The 21,373-nt window shown below is 34.9% G+C and overlaps 1 protein-coding gene across 3 annotated transcripts in view; it reads left to right on the forward strand.

The window, feature by feature from the left end:
• LOC149805508 (BTB/POZ domain-containing protein KCTD3-like) overlaps positions 1 to 21,373 on the forward strand; it is a 91,810-nt gene that overhangs the window by 37,774 nt on the left and 32,663 nt on the right. For all 3 annotated transcript variants that reach the window (XM_089950109.1, XM_089950110.1, XM_089950108.1), the window contains exons 8-11: positions 2,737 to 2,945; positions 9,876 to 9,963; positions 13,187 to 13,377; positions 13,771 to 13,886. In XM_089950109.1, the coding sequence (XP_089806235.1) occupies positions 2,737 to 2,945; positions 9,876 to 9,963; positions 13,187 to 13,377; positions 13,771 to 13,886 (604 nt within the window). The remainder of the gene's footprint in view (positions 1 to 2,736; positions 2,946 to 9,875; positions 9,964 to 13,186; positions 13,378 to 13,770; positions 13,887 to 21,373) is intronic.

Here is a 21,373-nt window from a genome sequence, read left to right on the forward strand (position 1 = left end):
GTTAGTGGAATCTAGGGTCATTTTTCCAATAACAGATGGAAGTGATGGTAACTTCAGCCTCACTTTTGTTAATGTTTGGTCAAAAGTGTTTCATTTGCTTATTTTTCATATTGGATTTTTTCATGCTCATCTGAGATGTATGCTCACAGAGTTATGACAGTACACTTTGTAACACTTTTGTCATCATGGTCAAAGGCACAGACTTGCTTTCAGGTTTGTGCCAAAGTCTTTGAGTTGCTTATATTTCCCTAAGTCCTTCATGGGTTTGTTCATTCTCAGGAAGTATCATTATACAGGGTTCCCACGCTACCGGGAAATCAGGAAAAAGTCGGGAGAAATGATAATTTTTTTCCTGACCGTGAAAAGTCCTGAAATTTCGCAAATATTGATGAAAGTTGGGGAAAAAACCAGGAATTTTCTGCCACCACTTGATGCCCAAAACAATCACGTAATTGAGTCATAACTAAATGGACTGTGAATTAAATTTATCAAGTTCTAACTATAATATTCTAAGGGTGTAGTATGGGTCATTTGGGTGCTTGCAATAAACATATATGCTGAGTCAATCCAGACACTCGGTGGATTAGATTCATCTAGTAGACTTTTATTTTCAGAGTTTGCTCGATATCCTTATGTTTCCTTTCGTGGAAGCTATGAAAACCACTCTATCATCACATGAGGTAAACATCGTGGTGGCAAAGTGTAGTTGCTTACCAGATGGCCTAGAAAACTTTAGACGTTAAATTGAGTGATACTTTCATGAAATGGATATGAAAAAATTACTTGTTTTCTCAGAAATTGTATTAAAATCGTTATATCTATAATCTGCTTAAAGACAAGATAAAACTATGGTGTTGATGAAATGTGACCTGGTACTCGTGATTTGCATTGCTAGTCACATGAGTACACAAATCTAACCTATACTTTCAAATGTTGTAGAGAAAAAAAAATAATAAATGAAAGTCGTATACTGGTTGTAATGAAAATACAAAAACGAAAGAACACAAAATTTACCATATTTATATATTCCAACAACAACTTCTGGAATTTTGTTGTAACGCGTGACTTCCATGGTGACATGTGCTCTCTGCTTGACAAATCAGACTGGCCAGATTGCTGGTTTTTACAAAAAGTATCTGACTTCCATTTAATATAATTGAATTTCTCTACAACAACATTGAAATTAGTTTGTTTTTGACATCACGTGACTAATGGACTTCTGATGTCGTCGTTTGAGATTTGTGAAGTGACTAGTAATGCAGTTGGCAAGTATCAGGTCAGGTTTCATCAACGCCATAGTTTCGTCTAGTCTCTCAGCGGATTAAAGACATAACGATTATAATACTTGCCATTTGTGAGAAAGTTAATAATTTTCCTATCAATTTCATGCAGGTATAAGTCGATATAACATGAGTTGAAATTTTCTAGGCCTGCTGGTAAACGACTAATATATGTCACTACCACACGGTGGTGGCAAATTCCAAATTTTCAATATGTAATTGCAACGACCCCACACCAGAACCTAAATGTCCTAAATGTGGAAAATGGGGTGGGAATATTCGGAAACCTGGATTAGAAAACAGACTGCTATTTGTTTTAAACCAAATTTGTAGTCCAAATTGTTGAATCTCAGCCGAAATGAGAAATTGTAGTCCCTTACATTATATATTAAAAAACGATTCGACCCCCTGTATCAATACAAGTTTGGGGATTGGTTTAACAAATTACAAGAAGACAAGTTGATTTTACAGAAAATTCAGTCCATGTTTATACAACAGTGTATAATTTTCAAGGTCTTTTGTCAAAATTTAAATCAACTCTTTTGAAAATATTTTTTAAATGATGGATTTTTAATCAGGTCATCTTAAGGTGATTAGGTTGTTTGAAAAATCTTCTTTGGGATTTTATAGGCACAGATAAATTCAGGGTTAAACTCTCTTCATTACAAGACAAGATTCTAATATTTGCATTTATTGTTTATATATACTGTAATAGGAAATGTTTACTTTCTATAAGATGCAAATATATATTACTATAGAATTCTTTACAATTAAAGGTTTGAAAGGAAACAAAACTAATTTATGTTCATTATGTTGTTCCCACTTAGCAACATAATGCAGGTCAGCAAAATAAAGTTAGAATTTTTTACATTGAAATGACTTTTCATGCCAATTTATAGTAATATAATCAAACTTGTTTTGTGTTATACATTTTGTGGTTTTGTACATGATCATCTTTTCTGGCTTAGATGTTTTGGAGAGTCTTGAAAGAGAACCATCTTTTGATTTAAAAAATGCAAGTTTTATAATCTAAAATGCTCTTTAATTCCGTTCAGTAATGTTCATATGTGAACCTTGAAAAAATTAATTTCATCCTGGAAATGACCTGGAAATTTATCTTTAGAAAAGTGTGGGAACCATGATTGTAATGTAGAGAAGAAGAATCATTAATTGACATTGACCCATTGACCTCATGTCAGGGTCACAACATGAACAACACCATGAGTGGGATTCACATACCAGTCATCAAGATCTGTCAATTTCTATGCAAGACAACTAATTTTCATTAGGCTTGTAAATTTGAATCTTAATAGCCCAGTTTTTGTACCAACAAATAGAACAAAAATAATGGTTTTGAAACTGCCTTATGTGCATCCTCCAAGCCAGGCTAATAGCTCACTATCAGAATTGTTGCGCCTGTATCATTATCTTTGTATCATATCATTTTTTTCTTCAGGGGAAGCAGCCTCGAACCTACAGGTACACACTCCAGACACTCCTCAGTAGACATATTAACCCATGGGTCATCCAGGCAATCTCTTCAAGAAGTTCATTCTACTAGCTCCACCCACCAGTCAATGTCGGACCTGAGGACTGTATCCCGCCCATTATCACATGAATTTCTCAACTCCAGGATGGTATCTGCAACTTCAGTTCTACCCACAGGTAAAAACTGAATCAGACCTGGCAGCTTCATGGTTTAAGTTGGAAGCCCAGTTTCCCATGATATATAATTTATAATTTAGCTATTTTAGTGGAGTCTTTTGACTCAAAACAGTGTTTGATAGCATCAGAACTGAAAATAATAGGTGCTCTTTATCTTTGCAATTTAAGACTAATATTTTAATAAATTTGGAAAATTAGCATTGTTTGGGTCAGCAGATACATTTTTTCGCTGGACACAATGCATGTTGTGAATAGAGAAAATTGCAGTGGCACTGAATGTTAGTGCTTGTACTGTTTTTTTTTAATATTATCTGCTCTCATTAAGCCAACATGTAGTGAACATATCAGTATCTTCTACAGAAACATCAAAATTTTCAAACGTAGCAGCTCGGATCATTCTTAGAGTACGAAGAACTGAGCAAACCTCCCCTTGCTCCATAATCTTCACTGGCTACGTGTTCGATCCATAATAAAGCAAAATCTGTTCACTGTGCTATATTTTGTTGACTGGCTCCAGTCCAGTATATCTATCTGACCCATGTGTTCATCTAGAAACTTATGCTCATCTTCCGACATAGGCATTCTCATTTTTCCCACTGTTAAAATGAAGTTCAGTGGACAATGTTCTTTTGAAAATGGATTCCAGTTATGTGAAATGAAGTGCCTAAAAACAAAGACACCAGGACACTGTGATCACATTTAAGTAGTAGTAGTAGTATTTCTTGGTTTTCTATTGTTCATATATTAATAATTGCTTTGATTCAAATTTTGATAAAATAAAAAAAACCTGCTTGGATAATTTGTACCAAAGTATTCTTGCATAAAGGTATTTCATATTTTCACCAGAGTGGCCGAGTGGTATAAAGCACTCACCATTATGGATCACTGCCATCTCACCTCTGTCTGCATGGGTTCGAGTCTCGGATTCAGCCAATGTGTGTATGTGACAGAGCTTGCCAGTAGCTTCTTGTGGGTCGGTGGTTCTTTCCAGGGTTTTCCTGGGTTCTTCCTCCATTTATACTGGCCACCATGTATAGCCTATCTTGTGCTGAAAAATGGCATTAAACCTTACAACAACAACAATAACAACAACCAGTATTGATGATTTCCATAACATATTGCCAGTGTAATGACAACAAAAACAACCACTGAGGAAATACCTTTCATTTGGACACCTAATGAAATTTGACCAAATTTCATCCCAACAAAATTCCTCCTGAAGGACTTTTAAATTCTTGCAAATAAATGACAATCTACCATCAAATATAACTGCATTACTTAAAATAGCAAAAGAGCTAAAACAGCTTCGCAGAAAAATAGCACTTGACAGAAATTTATTAAATTTGATTGAGCGTCATAGAAAGAATGCCTTTTAAATTAGTTTTTGAAATGCAAATCAACCGTCAAGTGTGGATACAATTACTAACAGTTGAAAATTCTTAAAAAGTTTCTTTTAAAAACAAACTCGACAGAATTTGCCAGAAATTTGATTATTGCATCCTTTGCATAAAGGCCCTTTACCATTTGATAATCAATGCAGGTCAGTCATCAGATATTGGCACTGTTAGAAAAAATAAAATATTGAAATGTCTTCTGAGAAAATTCACTTCTCAATAATGCCCAAATAAGAGAGATTATCCTGCCATCGAGTCCTTTAATATTTATACAAAGGACTTGAATCGGCCAAATATTACTAAAAGTAGAAACAAAAAAACTTTAGTCTGCATTCATTGGGCAAATGCTCTTGAATTCGACTAAAAAGCCAGTTATAGGAAACGGGTGGTCTTAGACTAGTGCTGAGTGATCTAGTCAGGCATTCAATGAGTAGAGGGCAGACAGTGCATTATGAAATTACTAGTCACCCTGGTGCCCTTCCTTACTCATTTAGCTTTAAATATTTTACCTGTAAAAATATGTCCCTACACCAGAATTTAATCAAGTGACATGAATGAAAGTTAATTTAACTTTACATTCTCTGTCATAAAAACTATTTTTCCAACTGATCATGTTTAACAGTTCATGTATGCAAGCAGGTTTTATATTGCATCATGTAAAGATCTTTGTCAGGATAGAACAACAGAACCAATACAAGTATTGTCTACATGAACAATAAGCTTACAGTTAATCCTGTACAGATCTTTGCAATCATAGAACAACATAACCAAGTATTGGCTGCATGAACAATAAGCTCATGGCCTTAAAATACAGACTTGCGGAATTAAACCAAACCTTATGGAAATATGGTAGTTGTTGTAAATGCAGATACTGGCTTGTCCATGTTTGATTGGGATCTGAGTTTCATATTAGATTTGCTGAAGTCGCTTAGGGAACCAGACTAACTTTACAGAAGTACCTCAGATGCTTTAAACTGCCTATATTTTTTCATGCAGAATGCTTGTATGATCAAGCTGTTGCTGTTAGAATTTTCTAAAAATGGCATCCATCAAGTGATATAGGACTCACTTTACTAATGATAAGGAAGAATGGAAACCAGTCTAGAAATGGGTGAACATAAAATGGAGTATATATGGGTTTGGCTGGCTAGCTAGGATTGGTTGATAATTAAAGTAAGATCTTAGTAAAAGGAATATTTTGAGTGCTTATCCTAGTTGTAACTGAAGAATGACAATGTTTTATTGTTGGAGTTTCAGTCCTTTTACAGACTTTGGAAAACTCATCACTGAAATTTTGGTGAAATTGAAAACAAACATTTTAAGCACATAGATCCAGAAAATGCCATGGCTCATGGTTTTTTCTACATGGAAGTTGTCATTAAGGATTTGCCTATATTGTTAAATTTAGATTTGATCATGAGCATTCAGAAATTTAAAGTTATTGAATTTTGAAGATTGCTGTTGTTGTTATTGTTGTTGTTGTTGTTGTAGGGTTTAACGCCATGTTTCAGCACAAGATAGGCTATACATGGCAGCCAGCATAAATGGTGGAGAAAGAACCCAGGAAAACCATGGAAAGAACCACTGTCCTATAAGAAGCTACTGGCAAGCTTTCTCATGTACCCACATTAGCTGAGCATGAGACTCGAACCTATGCAGAGGTGAGACAGCAGTGATCCGTAATGGTGAGTGTTTGAGACCACTCGGCGAATTTTGAAGATCATGGTGTTTGTATAGGTGTACTATGGGAGCTGAATTATTACCTTGATTTCTATATGTTCAAGATGAAAGGGGCCATGAATCTCTTTGTTATATACAGTCGGCTCCACTTAAATGCAAATCGCTTAAGTGCATAGCGAAAGTATGGTCCCGTTTTTCCTTGATTAATATGCATAGTAATCAATATCAGATAAATGCATATCAGTTAAATGCATAAATCGTTTAATTGCATACAATTCGCTAGTCTCAACCATTGACTTTATACATATTTGACACCACTTAATTGCATAAACATGGTCCAGACATCTAAAGTGGAGGTCAAGGCTGTATACGTGTAGACTGCTATCCCAAAGATCATAGAAAATTGTAGACTGGCACCCCGGCCATCCTCTGCACTCATCAGTTAAGGCGTTATTAATGCCGGTGCACTGGCTCTAGAGCTAGAAATTATTGCAAGCTGGCAGCGGCCAGATGACCACCTGATGAGTCATTAGTCATAGTAATCTCAGTGGTTAGCACAGATTGCTAGTTGACTGGCAGCCTAGTCCTAACCCCGCATCAGATCAAGTTTCTTGTACAACTCCTGAAGAAAGCAGTGTAAATTCAACCCATTGACCAAATCTAAAATGGCTAAGTGCACATGTAAAACATCTTTGGTGGATCATGTGGAAGTGATAAAGAAGGTAGATAATAAAGAAAGTCAGTCATCGATTTCACAGTTGTTTGGTGTTAACTGAAGTGCAGTATCGAAAATTCAGAAAAATAAGGAAAAGATTCTTGAAAATGTTGAGGAAGCTCTGTTGCGATGGTTCACCCAAGCGAGGAGTCGACAGGTGCCTATTAGCGGCCCACTGTTGCTCGAAAAAGCTGATGGACTAACATTTTAAGGCAACAAATTGCTGGCTAGAGAGATGGAAAGATCGCATTGTTATAAAGTTCAAGAAGCAGCATGGGGAAAAGCAAGACGCTGATGACTTCGCTGCTGAACAATGAATAACTGACATTCTGCTGACTTGATCAAAGATTATGAACCAGCTGACATTTTTAATGCTGATGAGACTGGGCTTTATTGGAGAGCTATCCCAGATGGAACACATTTATTTAAAGGTGCTGATGTATCAGGAGCTAAATTTGTGAAACATCGTGTAACTCGGCTGCTTGCAGCTAGAGTCACTAATGATCAGCAGAAATAAAAATCAGCGTTGTTTTAAGAATGTTAAGACATTACCTGTACCATACGAAGCAAAAAAAATGCATGGATGACACGGGACATATGGCAAGAATGGATTAAGAAAATCGTTAAAACAGATGCAAAGCAGAAAACGCAAGATTCTCATGTTGTGCCACAATTGTGATGATCACAGTGATAATCTTCGCTTGACAAATGTCAAACTATTCTTTCTCCCCACTAACACTACATCATTGATTCAACCAATTGATCAAGGCATCATTGCTAACTTCAAGAAGCTAATACCGATCGCTTGTGTTGCATCAAGTTGTTAACATCATCGACAATGGAAGTGAAGGACATGCTGCAGAATTGGCAAAAAAAACTGAGTTTGCCGGATGCCATGCATCTACAGAGAGAAGCATGGAATCGAATTTCAGGAGCAACCATCGCCAACTGTTATCGACATGCAAGTTTTGTCAAAACCACCGCATCCACTGAAGATGTTACCGATGACCACAACACTGAGGTTTTTATCCCACCCACTATGGCATTGGATGATTTCAGTCGCTATGTGGTGGTGGATGAACACCTTGATACTGATGTAGAAAAGACAGATGCCAATATTTGTTCAAACGTCCAGCAAGAAGAAAAGGATTCATATCCGGAGGATTGGGAGGAGTCTACCAACGATTTGTCTGTCCCACCGCCAAACTTTGCTACTGCCATTAAAAGTCTGGAGACTATTAGAGCATTTCTGGAAGCAAATGGGTGAGAATCCTATGACGGAGTTTATAACTTACAGACTATTGTCACAAGATTGGCCACCCCAACTGTGTTAAAAAAATCAATTACAAACTTTTTTATCAAGTAACTTGCAAACTGTTTGCAATAACTTTAATGTCTTTCTTTTTATGTAAACTTATTACTTTACTGGGAGCTAATTTTAGTAGCGACCTGTATACTATTTTGCTACCAAAGAGTGATACACACTGTCAATAATAATTTCGGCAATAACAGTTTATAGTGTTTATCTGAATTTACATGTATTGTGGAATTAAATGTTGACGTAGATGTCTAATACACTGTATATAGCATATGAGCTTTGTTTATTGTATGATTTTCCATTTTACAAGTACATGTACATTGTAAATATATATGAATTCCACTTAAATGCATACTCCATTTATATGCATAGCTTGGGTCCAGTTCCGAGGCTATGCATATAAGCAGAGTTGACTGTATATTTGATTTAATTGTTTGTCTGATGTCTTAATTTTTTTAAATTTTATTCCATTACATGCTATTGTAATGTACCATTGTTTATTGGACTTGATTTTTTAAGAATTAAGTTCAGTTCTGTTTGACCTGCCTTTTTTATTTTTATTGGTAAACACCTAATAATAGAAACAATATATCTAGTTTCTGACCTTGATTCAGAACCAGTGACAGTTTTAATAAACAAGTTTTTAAAAAAAATGTATTCGTTCTCAGAGTAAGTTAAGTCAAGGCCATACCTGGATTAAGTGATATTAATCATGTAACAAACTTCAATTTCTAGACCCCCATCCTGGCATCTGTTTTGTGTTTTAGTTAGACTTATTACTAATGTTTTGAGAAAGAATAGTCAGTCATGCCTTAACACTTGAGACGTCAAGATGTTTTATGTTGTGTCCAGTTTGGGCTAATTATTTTACTTTCTTCAACTTATTGAATTTCAAGCAATTGTTTTCCCAGGAAATACTAGCACTCTAAATTAATTATTGGACAAGGACAGTTATCAAAATTTACACATAATTCAGAAACTGGAATAATATTTTCTATGATTCAACAAGAGAGTGTTGACACTGCAGCGCTTTGCAGGTTACAACAAATGTCATCATCTTCCATTTTGGATTAAAACTCAGTTTCATTCAGGACTTTTTATTTCTAGGACTTCTCTTTTTTTATTCTTGGATTTTTTTGGATTTGATTTGTAAAACTGTAAGTTCCTTTTTCTCATTTTTCACTTGATATTCTAGGGAAATAAATTATTTGTTAAATTTTACAAATTTGTCTTCACTTATTTCCTCTTACGTTTTTGTAATAGACTAGACTCGTAACACTCTTTAAAGAGTTGTAATAATTCAGAAGAATAAAAGGAATATTCAGCTTCTTGGAGGTGGTTGGCGAGGCAGGACAGGCAACAATTAATTTTAATGGACATCATGTGTTGATTTGAGCATGACTTATGGTGGCAGAGATCATGGATTGCCTTTGCCATGTGAAATTGAAAAAAGTCGATTGTCAAGTTGAGAGATAGAAAGAAGCAATCGAATTTGATAGGGTTTGGAACAACTGCATTTTGTGAAACTGTACTTGAGGTAGTTAAAGTATATATATACTTTACAAATTGTTTAGTTGAACATAATGTTTACTTTGCAGCATCAGTCTCAAATCACACATCTGAGCTTTTTAAATGAATGTTTGCATCAGTTTTGAATCACACATGCAAATGTTTTAAATGAATATTTTTAAATTAAAATTTGCTAACTTTCTGATAGAGGGAAATGGGTTGTTCATTAAACACAGGCTTATAATTTAGGATTTACAGTAAATGGGAAAGGAGAAAAGGTTGATTTGTTTTCTGTTGTATTATTTTTTGTACAGCCTGCATCAACCCTTTAAGAGTGACAATGGTAAAGGGACATCACAACTGGATTTGTGTAGCCTACCCACATTTTGTCTGCTGTTACAGGTAAAAAAAATACCTTTTATAGTTTAAGAGTGCAGTATTACCAACATTTTCTTTTAATAAGTCCGATGTTCAGGTTTTTATCAGTTGACTGTAACTTGTAAGGTCATAGTGGCATTCAGTTACCAAGAATGTGCATGTCTACTTGGGTAGGTCAATAGCCCTTGGTCAGCTGGTCAGATATATTAAAAGTTTAATTAGAATTACACTTTCAAATATATTTTCAATCAAACTGTATATATGAAGTCATTGAATAGAGCTCCATCTTACACATGATAGAGTTTGCATTTTAACTCCTTGGGCTGAGTACAGGGATTATTGAGGGATGGAATATGCAGTAAAAAAAAGCTTGGGATTTGCAATTGTGAGCCATTGCAGTTGCTTTAATTTATTATATTTTTGGAGGCAGGGACATTTTTTTATTTGATGATTGGAGGATATTAATTCTGGTGTCACTGTCCCAAGTTAAGTTTCACTAGAATGGTGTCAGAATAACCAGTAAAATAGATATCTGTAACACCACCACTGAACTGTAATAAATGCAGTCTTTTTTAGGCAATTTTCACAACTCTCAAATGTATTTTTTCACAAGATCATGCATAGGTATTACAGGATTTTCATGTACTATAGTATAATTTATTTTCTTGGGACTCAGTTTCATGGTTTTGTAAAATATATTTTTTCAGGGTAACTTCAGTTGTGGTTTAGCTGTGAAAGTTTGCATATTAGTAAATACTTAATTTTGTGGTTTAATCTCTGCACATTACCAAAATATACAATACAAAAGAAGAAAAAAAACTAGGCTGATGCAAACAGTGGTCACTTGAATGTTTAAAACAATACTGTCAAAGACCTGACAAGTTCAATACTTACACTGTGGTTTCTTCCGAGTGAACAACATCAGTCAAATCCAATGCAGCCAACAGCAATAAAACAGTACTACCCTCTATATGAGCACAAACAACAGCAGTCAAGATTAGTCTCTTGTTCTGTTTTCATCTGAGTGCTGAGTATCAAAGGAAGCCTATGCTACCAAAGTGCAAAGATGATAACTAAAATTGAAAGACAGTGGTATCACTCCTTTGTTTTTGCCTGCCTCATGTACCAATGAACTTCAACCACTAGACTTGACAATAAATAAAAAATACAAAGAAGAATTAAAATCACACTTCCACAACTGGTATGCTAAAGAGGTTATGCAAGCCGTCACAGAAAAGATATTACAGGTGATGATTACTGCACTGTAATAGAGAACCTTGCAACCTCTTTAATCAAGCCAATCCATGCTGAATGAATAATTGCAGCTCATGTGACAATGAGTGAAAGATCCAACCTAATTGTTAATAGTTTTGAAAAAGCTGTGCTTGTTTAATTTGCATTTCAGGGATTTTTTTACCTGAAAAGTATTTGTGTGTACCATAAGACTGGATTGACATGATGTTGTTATAGTGGCTTTGTCCGAAAATTAGTGAAATGTGAGGTGTAATAGGGTAATCTGGTCATATTCTGACCACTGAGGTCGTTGACATGAGATCGACAACTTTATTGAAACTGACTACTGTGTACCTAACTACGATACAGGAAGCAGTCAGTTGGGCTTCTTGCAACAAGTTTCATTATCCAAAAAGTGTATACTTTGAGTTCTTCTTACCCAAAAGTGATTTTATTATGACTATATATGCAGGGGGTAAATCCGACTATGTTATGGCTTATTCCTACCTTCGATATGTGTAATTCCGACCATCATATATGGATCGTACATATATACAAGTTTCATCTATAAAATACAAAGATTTTGTTTATCCTGACAGATTTAAAAGCTTTAAAAAATTTTTATTTTTTTCCAGATAGCAGATAGAAAGCGATATTGTTATATAGATAATTGTGGATGTTGTTATAGAGATAATTCTGGAGAGGAGTAACATTTTCTATTTATTTAGATTTATACCTTCAATTTTTATATTTATTTGTCTTTAATTACTTTTTCATTCGTGGGTTTTTTCTTCAGAGTTCATTACAAACTAATCATAATTCTACATTTTCTTTAAGCTTGTATTTTTGGTCAGAATCACCCTCTTATGATAAAGAACCCGGGGTAAATCCAACCACTATACGGAACATTGCATATTATTGTTATTTGCCATAAAACTGGTGCAGTTTTTACTTTTTTAGCATGGCAAAGCATTATTTCAAAACTGTGATAACATAATTAGTATGTATTTAAAGCTATACAAATCTTGGATGATTGATGCCTGACTAGGTTCATGAATAAATTTTTTTATGAATGCCGCTTCTGAACTCGCATGAAAGAGAGAATCCTGATGTGATTACATCATTTTGTCACGTGATGCCTTTGTCATCTGGGAACAGCTTTACTAATTTGCATACACATGTGCACAAATAAAAACAAAGAACACAACAAGTAATTTGCATATCTTTGTTGTAAACAGCAGGATGTACATTCACAGTTGGAATTACCATACTGGTCAGAATATGACCATGTTACCCTACTTGACTGTAATTAGTGTATATACAGAGTGTTTCATTAATAATAGTGCTTTAATTGATAGTTATGATATTTTACAGGCTTGTTGTTCTTTTGGATTAAAAACGCATAAATAAAATGAAATGTGCTTTAGGAAGATACATATTTTTGAACAACAGTTTTACTCGAATGAAGGATCAATTTTGACACATATTTATAAAAAAATTTATGCTAGTAATTTTTATTTTTCTTTCTTGAATTTTCAGTATCATTTGTGTTTGAATACCATATGCTTTATCTCATTTCTCTCTATCCTTACTTATCTAACATACCAATTTAAGGTAGAGAGTGGAAATTACAGCTACCAGATACGTTATCGCTGTTTGTGTATTGGGATAATATAAAATTCTTTATAATCCTTTTTTTAAATGGTTAAAAACAACCATGTTTACAAGTTAATATTTTGACCAGATTAATAATCTAGGAATGAAACAAAGTAAGAAAATAAAAGGAGGGTCATTATTACATTGGCTAATATTTCATTGAGTCTTTAAATTGTTGGCTCTGGGCAACAACAAAAACCATGATAATTGGTCCCCTGTGAAATTTTCTGATACCACATTAGTACCTACCACATATGCTGACATTTAGATTTACTCAGTTTTTTGTGCTTTTTGAATGATTTTTCCAATGTAAACAGTAATTTTAAAAACTTAAATATGACAAATCTGCGTATTTCAGGATGAAGGATTCAACAGGCTGGCACTTGCTGTGGACAAGTCCACACTCAGAAATACCAATAGAAAGGATTGCTATCAATGCTAAAGTGATGAGCACCACTCAGGACAACTCCAATAAAATGGTAGCAGCATCTTCCAAAAGTTTGGTGAGGTTGTGGTCAGTTCGTGATGAGGACAACAGTAAAGAAATAGGTTAGCTGCTTGCTTGAACCTTCACCCTTGTTTGATCCACCCTGGATGAATGTGAGACTTATCTTTCTCTATGTTTTAGGTCACTCTTTCTTTCTTTCTATCTGCTCATTGCCAATCCAATATTAGGTTTAGTACTGTATCTTCCGTTTGCATGACAGAAAGCCAGCCGAGTCAGCATGAATGACATGTTGAGTCCCCAGGAAATACCTAAGATTACAAGTAGTTAGATCAATCTGTATGTCATATGTCGTTGATAAATAATTAATACTAAAATCAGATAATATACGATGCAACTGGGTAAATAAATCAGTGTCTTTTCAGATCTTGTGTTTATCCTGTCCTAAATTTATAGTTGTCAGCCAAACATTTAAAATTTTGCATTTGTTTTTTCAGGGTTGTTTAATTTGAACGTGTCTGTTGATTCCCTTTTCTTCATTGGAAGCCAGCTGGTTGCCCTCAGTAAACTGGGAAAGGTTGGCGTGTGGCATGCCATGACCCAAAACTGGCAGGTAGGTCAAGGTTGGTTGGTTGTTGTGAGTTTAGTTTAATTTTTCACACATGAGAGGCTATACATAGCACCTGGAAGAACCTGGGGAAAAACCCCCCAAAACAAGTATCATCCCATGGGAAGCTTTTTCACATAACCATGATGGCCAAGCCCAAGACTTGAACCCATGCAGACAGAGGTGAGATGTCAATGATCTATAAAGGTGAGCTCCTTAGACCACTTTGCCACCCAGGCCTCATATAGGTCAAGGATATGGATATGCATCATCATGAGTGAATGGGGATGATCTCGATAAGTATGTTGCTTTGAATGGTTGTAATGTGTTATAGCACAGAATACAATGGCAGATAAGGGTCTGTGAAGTTAACTTTGAATCATTGTAGAACTGTATAATACTGCATTATGTAGCAATGGATCTGGATCATTGATGTGCTGTATATCAATATCGTATGTTTTGATGAATGGCAGGCTCTGATTATGGACTTAAATATTGAGACATATAAATGACCCTTTCTCAGATGTGTGGCTTTTGAAATATATTTGTATGCTGCACAACAGTGTTTAAGGCATATCCTTGTTTGCCATCTTTAACTCAGTTGTCACTTGTCCAATGATTTGTCTCCAGCTAGTTAGTATATAAGTGGTGATTCTGTTACCTGGCTATCATTTGTTTGTCTGTCCATTATTATCTGTTAAATCAACTTTTTCATTTCGAATTTTATGGTGTGTTTTTCCAGATGTGAAGGTGCATCAGGATCCTGGAGCTGTGCAATAATTATGCTGTCTGTGCATCAATACTCATTTTTATTACTCATCTGACTATCAGTGAGCAAATAATTTAATCACTTGAGGTTGGCAGTCACATGACACACTTAAATGTATCTATTTTTTAAACAAATTTTGTGTTGTTTTTATTTTTCAAGTTACACTTTCATAGTTCCCTACTCAACAATGATGGCAGAGTCCAATAGTAATTATTGTGTTGGTTCATCCATTAGCAGTTCTGTTTCTGAATAAAAACTTTACTGGGGATTGTTGGATTTTTACCACATTTGGTTTCCAGCTTTAGATTAAAGTGACCTTCAAAGATTTCACTTTCATTCATTCATTCTCTCTCATCATTTAGATATGTTATTATCTCACCCCTCCACCAATTTCCCATCCCCTGACTTTTATTTCTGGAGTTGGATTGTTGGAATACAGCTTGGTATTGAAGAGACCTTGAATGAGGATACCACAACATGATTTACAGGAGTTTTGCCCCCTGATTGCTATTCCTATGATTTTGGTTTTTGCAGCATAACCTAGCCAAGATTTGCTAGATTTAAAAATAAAATTGGTAATGGGCTTTATATTGAATAGTCGATGAATGAGTTTAATTTCCAGGCTTGGACAATATCATTTATAGGACTTATGCCCCCTGATTGCCTGTCCTTCTGATTTTGGTTGATACAATTAGACTTTACCAAAGTCTGTTGGATTTCAGTAAGATTTGGTATAAGGATTTATATTAATGAGGCCTTGAATAAGTTTGTTTTTGAGCATGGTACAATGCTGTTTACAGGAGTTATGCCCCATGATTGTCAGTCCTCTTGGCCTTGGTTCTATTACTAGGAGTTTACAGAGGTTTGATGGATTTCAATTAAATTTGGTATGGGTCTTTATATTGATGCAACTTTGAATGAATTTGATTTCCATCATTCCATGGTATTATTTACTGGAGTTATTTCCCATGATTACCTGTCCTGCAGACATTGGTTTCCATGGAATAACTTTTTCTTTTTCAACCCAAACTTGTTTGTTTTCAACCAGATTTGATGGTTTGTGAGAAAGTATGTAGCTGAAGATGATGCATGAAGTTATTGTCTGGATAATTATTACTTGCAACTTTGGTGAGACAGAAATTTGTGTACCGCTGTATTTGTTGTGGATTTAAATGGTCTTGATTTTGACAAAAATAGAAATACTTATCTGTTTTCTATTACCTTGATGTATTTCACTCCTTTCCCATTCTAACTTGTTACACTGCTTGCGATATAACTTTGTCAACTTTTTATATATTCTCCAAATTTCAAGATATTAAACTTTTGGTAAACTAAAATGAACTAAGTTTTATGAAAGAATGATAGTAAGAAATTATTAATGATATTTTTTATTCAAGTAATAATCATCACAGTATTAGAAAATGATTTCTTACAAAGGACATCTTTTATATGTGCAACATACTAATTATATCATGGTCTTTTCATTATTGTCCCAAATTGACAGCATGACAGAAATCATTGCAATTAATTGTTACATCATTCAAATTGAGTTTACAAGGTTTCAGCTTTGAATTCAATTTTTTATGGTATATTTTGTGATTTTACCAGGTTTGTTATATTTTCATTTACAACATCAAAAATAAACACCAGAATTAAATTGTATATTGCATTAGAATTTTCACATAAATTACCCAAGTAAAATGCTGCATTTTTGGCTCAAGATCAACACTGTTCATTATGTAAGAAGTAATGGAACTGTTACAAAGTGATTAGCCATATATTCACCAAATCTTTCTTTGAGTCAGAGTAAGAACTTATTGTACTACAGTACTGATATCTAATTATGTCTATAACTTTCTCTAAACAAGATTGACCATTGTGAGGCAGCCTGGTCCATTGTTGTAACTCTTCCATGGTTCCTCAGTCCAGAGTCCAGTTCACCCAGCAAGTCTCCCTCCAAACTCTCAATAATCTTTCTGGCAGTCTCTTGCACCTGCTTCCATTTTCTGTCTGCATACTGCTGGTATACATGCCTGATTCCCATGGCAACAGAAGATCTCAGGGTCAAGTGGTGACTGTAACCATGGTTACCATCTAGACTGGTTCTTAGGATTTTTTTACTCAGATCAGTTATGTAGATATCTATAAAATAAATATAAAGGCGAATTGAGTGTCAAATGTGTATAATTGACATGTTAAAAAACAGCACTAACCTGTGGATCCAATTCTGTTGCAACTCTTGCCTTATGAGCCTAGAGTGCTACATGAATCTTTGGCAGTCTTTCATGATTTAATAGTTATGCTAACATACAAAAGCAGTTTTCATAAAATTTAATCAGTTGTTTATATGACCATGGACTTTTAGCTCATTTATCAGTTTATTTTCCCCCGATTCATTTTGAGCATAAATCCAGCAGGTTCTTTGTTGTATTATGTCCTGACAGATGAAGATTGATGTTTTCACATTCAGTTAGACCTCTTGCATAGCTTTGTGACCACCAAATCTCAGTCTGGTGTAAAGAAAAGTTTTTCTCAGTAATACCAGGATGAGGTTTTTCCTAATTTTAGAACTGACTGACATTATGATGATGATATAAATGTACACGTATGCTGATTGAGATGCATCCTGCATCTGTTTGTATGTTGATGTTTCATAAAATCCTGAAGAATGTATGTCTAAGTAAATTCAGAGATAAGGAACAAAGTTTGATCATAATGCCTTCTGTCATTAACAACTATCATTTACTGTATATACTCGTTTGTAAGTCAAATTCATCTGCAATCTGCATAGACCCAGATTTTTATCATATATTTTGCACTAGCTAATCTAATTGTATGCAGTTTATTAGTAGTAATCAATATAACAAACACTGCTGTGACATTATTTGGCAGCAGATCTGGGTCTACAGTGTTTACAGCTGGACCAAAGTATATATGGTAAACATTTTGTAAGATCCTCACATGGCAATGATTTCACATAGCTTCACGAGAATTTGCTTTTTTTTATACACACCTTGATATGCCAGTGATTTATACTATTGGGAATCTCAGTGTTTTGATAATTTCCTTTTGGATTTATGTTATGATTAAAAAGGATGGTTCTTGTTTACATTTATTAAGGGTTCTACAATAAGAATTTAGTAAAGAAAATCATATACTAGTAAGATAGAATTTTATTTTACTTACCTATAGCTTGCACTTGTTTCATTGCTTTCTGATGTGCAACGAGAAGATCTCTGAGTAAAGCTGCTGACATCTGAACATCCATTATTGATCACAAATAGGATCCTTCAATAAAGTCCACAAAAAGTGCTAAAAAGTCCACAGAAAGTGCTAAAACAGGTCCACAAAACAGGTCAAAATGAGAATTTCACAAATAATCTCAAATATCACAAATAAATCTTAACTATGTTCTCAGTTTAGGTGTATATAGAGTAGGTAGTGCTATTTGAAGGAAACTTATTATCAGGTGTGCACTGTTGCAGTCTTTTTACAGGTCATGGTGCATATACCATCAAAGTTTAAGGTGGAATGAAGATAGATATTTGCTGGTCAGTATTTATACTCTTTTGGCCTGGACAGGAACTAAATTAATTTACTTGAAAATGCTAGTTCCATTGATCCCTACTATTTGCTACTTTTATTTCTTTGATCAAGATTGGTCCAGGTGAGATGTTTTCTCCTATTATAATCTTATCATTTCCTGTAATGAAGTTGGAAAGGTCTAATCATTATTTCCTTTGTACATATCATTTTACAATTAAGTTCCATTGTTCCTGTTTTAAAGCCATTGCTTTTGTTAGTACCTGTTACCACATAGGGATTAACTGTAATTGGCCATGCACCAATGGTCACTCACCTGTAGGCCTTTGATGTAACCTTCCTGCTGTTATCTTCTCACTTTGACTTGGATGTAGTAATTGGCCTACCTATACAGTAATAAGGCATGGCACCTTTGTTGTACATTAATTGAATTGGTAGATATTTTGTGATCAAATTTATTTATCTATCTATCTATCTGTCTGTCTATCTATCTATCTATCTGTCTGTCTGTCTGTATGTATGTATGTATGTATGTATGTATGTATGTATGTATGCATGTCTAACTACCTACCTACCTATCCATCCATCTGCCCACCCATCTGTTTATTTATATAACTGTACATATTTGTAATGTGTCACAAATTTTTGTTGGGAATAAAATTGAAAATGAATTTTATTGAGAATAAAAGAATGTTCAAACAGTATGAGCATCAGTGAATGAATTATTAATATAACTCATTTGGAAGGTCCTGACCTTGCACCTTGAATATGTGATCATTGGTTTCCCACAATTGTTTGGGATCCTGTGTCCCCCAAATTGCAACTCCTTTGTACTTCTTGAGTATGCTTTTTTCTATCAAGCTCTGCCAACAATTTGTCTTAGTGCAATCCTGCCCATTTCTGTGTGTTGTCTCTTGTGATGGCCATTTATGCTAATGGTGATAGAGACATTAAAATGGTGTTTCAGTTGCAATGTGAAGTCACGGACGACCACTAGTGTAGCATATTTGCAAGCTTGAATCCATGACAGAATTTCTCAGTTTAAGAACATGCAGAAATAAACAGCTTGGAATTATGTAAAAAGATGATAATTCAGAAAATATGGGAATTGTTATAATAAGTGCTGGTAGACCATGAGTAATCACTTAAGTTAAATGAATGCAAGAACTGGAATGGAAAATTTCTTGGTGTAGGAGAACCAGATATTCATTTATTCAGTCATAAATGTTTTTGTTTTTTATAATTTTATTTTTTAGGTTGGTACCTGAGCACTTTATGTTATTCAACCATGTAAATGGGTGTAGATGGGGTGAGGGTTACACAAGTACTTATTCATTCACATAAATGGGGTTGTGGGGGTTGGTACGTGAGCACTTGAGGTTATTCAATCATGTAAATTGGTGTAGATAGAGTGGGGGATACATGAATACTTATTCAATTATGTAAATGGAGTTGGGGGGTGGTAACTGAGCATTTGATGTTATTCAATCATGTAAATGTGTGTAGATGGGTGGGGATACATGAGTACTTATTCAATCATGTAAATGGGGTTGGGGGTGGTAACTGAGCATTTGATGTTATTCAATCATGTAAATGGGTGTAGATGGGGTGAGGGTTACACAAGTACTTATTCATTCACATAAATGGGGTTGTGGGGGTTGGTACCTGAGCACTTGAGGTTATTCAATCATGTAAATGTGTGTAGATGGGTGGGGATACATGAGTACTTATTCAATCATGTAAATGGGGTTGGGGGATTGGTACCTGAGCACTTCAGTTATTCAATCATATAAATGTGTTTTGGGATGGGAAGGATATCTGAAAACATGATGTTATAGTTATGTAAATGTTTGGGAGTACCTGAGCACTTGATGTTCAATCATGTAAATGTTTTGGGGGTTGTGGGTACCTGATCACTTGATAAAATGTGTATAACAGTAATATAGTCATCCAAAGGAAAGTTAGTATTTTTGTGGTGCAGACAGAAGGTGGCAAAACCGTAAAAGCAAGTAAGATTGAATTTTGTTACTACTTCATGTACTGGTGCTTTCTTGGATCCCTGGTGCAACACTAGACACAACAACCTGAGAACTTGGAGTATTCTCTAAGTTAAAGCCATATTTTATATGATGTTTGTATCATGATCATGAGGATTTGCTATTATGAGATGTCTTCAGTGCTGTTCTGGTTTGTTTTGACATTTTACATGCATGCCGATGAGCACATGGAAGATTTAAAGTCTAGGGATGCTTTCTCCCCCTCACTTTCTATGATTTACCCAACCTGCTACAGTGAGATCACAAAAAATAGGTCAGGGTTTATGGCATCCATTTTGCAGTGTACAAAAAATATGTAATGTTCCTGCATATAGAATTTTTTTGTATCTGTCCATCCTTCTGTCTGGCGCACAGTCTTACTAGTATGACTAGTTCCAGTTTTTGATGGAAACTCTGTAAATATCATGGTCATCACCCAAAGAGACACATAGCATCAAATCACTGTGTTCACATGATTGTTATACAAGTTATTGCAGTTTTTGAATTGCAGAAGAATGCTGTGTATGACAGTATCTTGCGAACACAATAAGTCTCATTTCAGTTCATCATGGCTAAATGTGGTAAATGTTATGATAATCATCTAAAGATGTACATCTCAACAAACCACTATGATACTGAAGTTTTTAGCTGTTCTGGCACAGAGCAGATGATCTCATGAGAGGGCATGTTGTCCATTGTCCATCATCAAGCATCTGTCATTCATCCAAGTTTATTATCTCCTCCTCCTCCTAAACTACTTGGAAGGTTGCCATAAAATCATGAGGTCTAGTTGGTCCTAAATGAAACTAGTACCTCTTCCACATCCCAATATGGCTACCACATTAGCCATCTTGAAAATCATGTTATTGCTACTTTTCTAGAATGGAAAGTCGTATTGACAAAGTTTTTTCACCAGAAGACTTTTTTTAATATGGTATTCTAGTTAGTCCTAAGTTAAAATGGTGCTACTTAGACATCTAATATAGCAGACACAGTGGCTAATTTGAAAATCTTTTATTGCTACTGCTTTTGAATGGATGCTCCTGTTACCCTGGGCACATTTTGTCTTAAATAAAAATGGTGCCTATCTGCTATGATCCCATGGCAGCAATCTTTAAACTCTTATTGGGGGGCCCCCGAGTGGC

Source organism: Sinohyriopsis cumingii, chromosome 2 (assembly GCF_028554795.1).
Source record: "Sinohyriopsis cumingii isolate HCF-2022 chromosome 2, ASM2855479v2, whole genome shotgun sequence".
NCBI classification, from domain to species: domain Eukaryota; kingdom Metazoa; phylum Mollusca; class Bivalvia; order Unionida; family Unionidae; genus Sinohyriopsis; species Sinohyriopsis cumingii.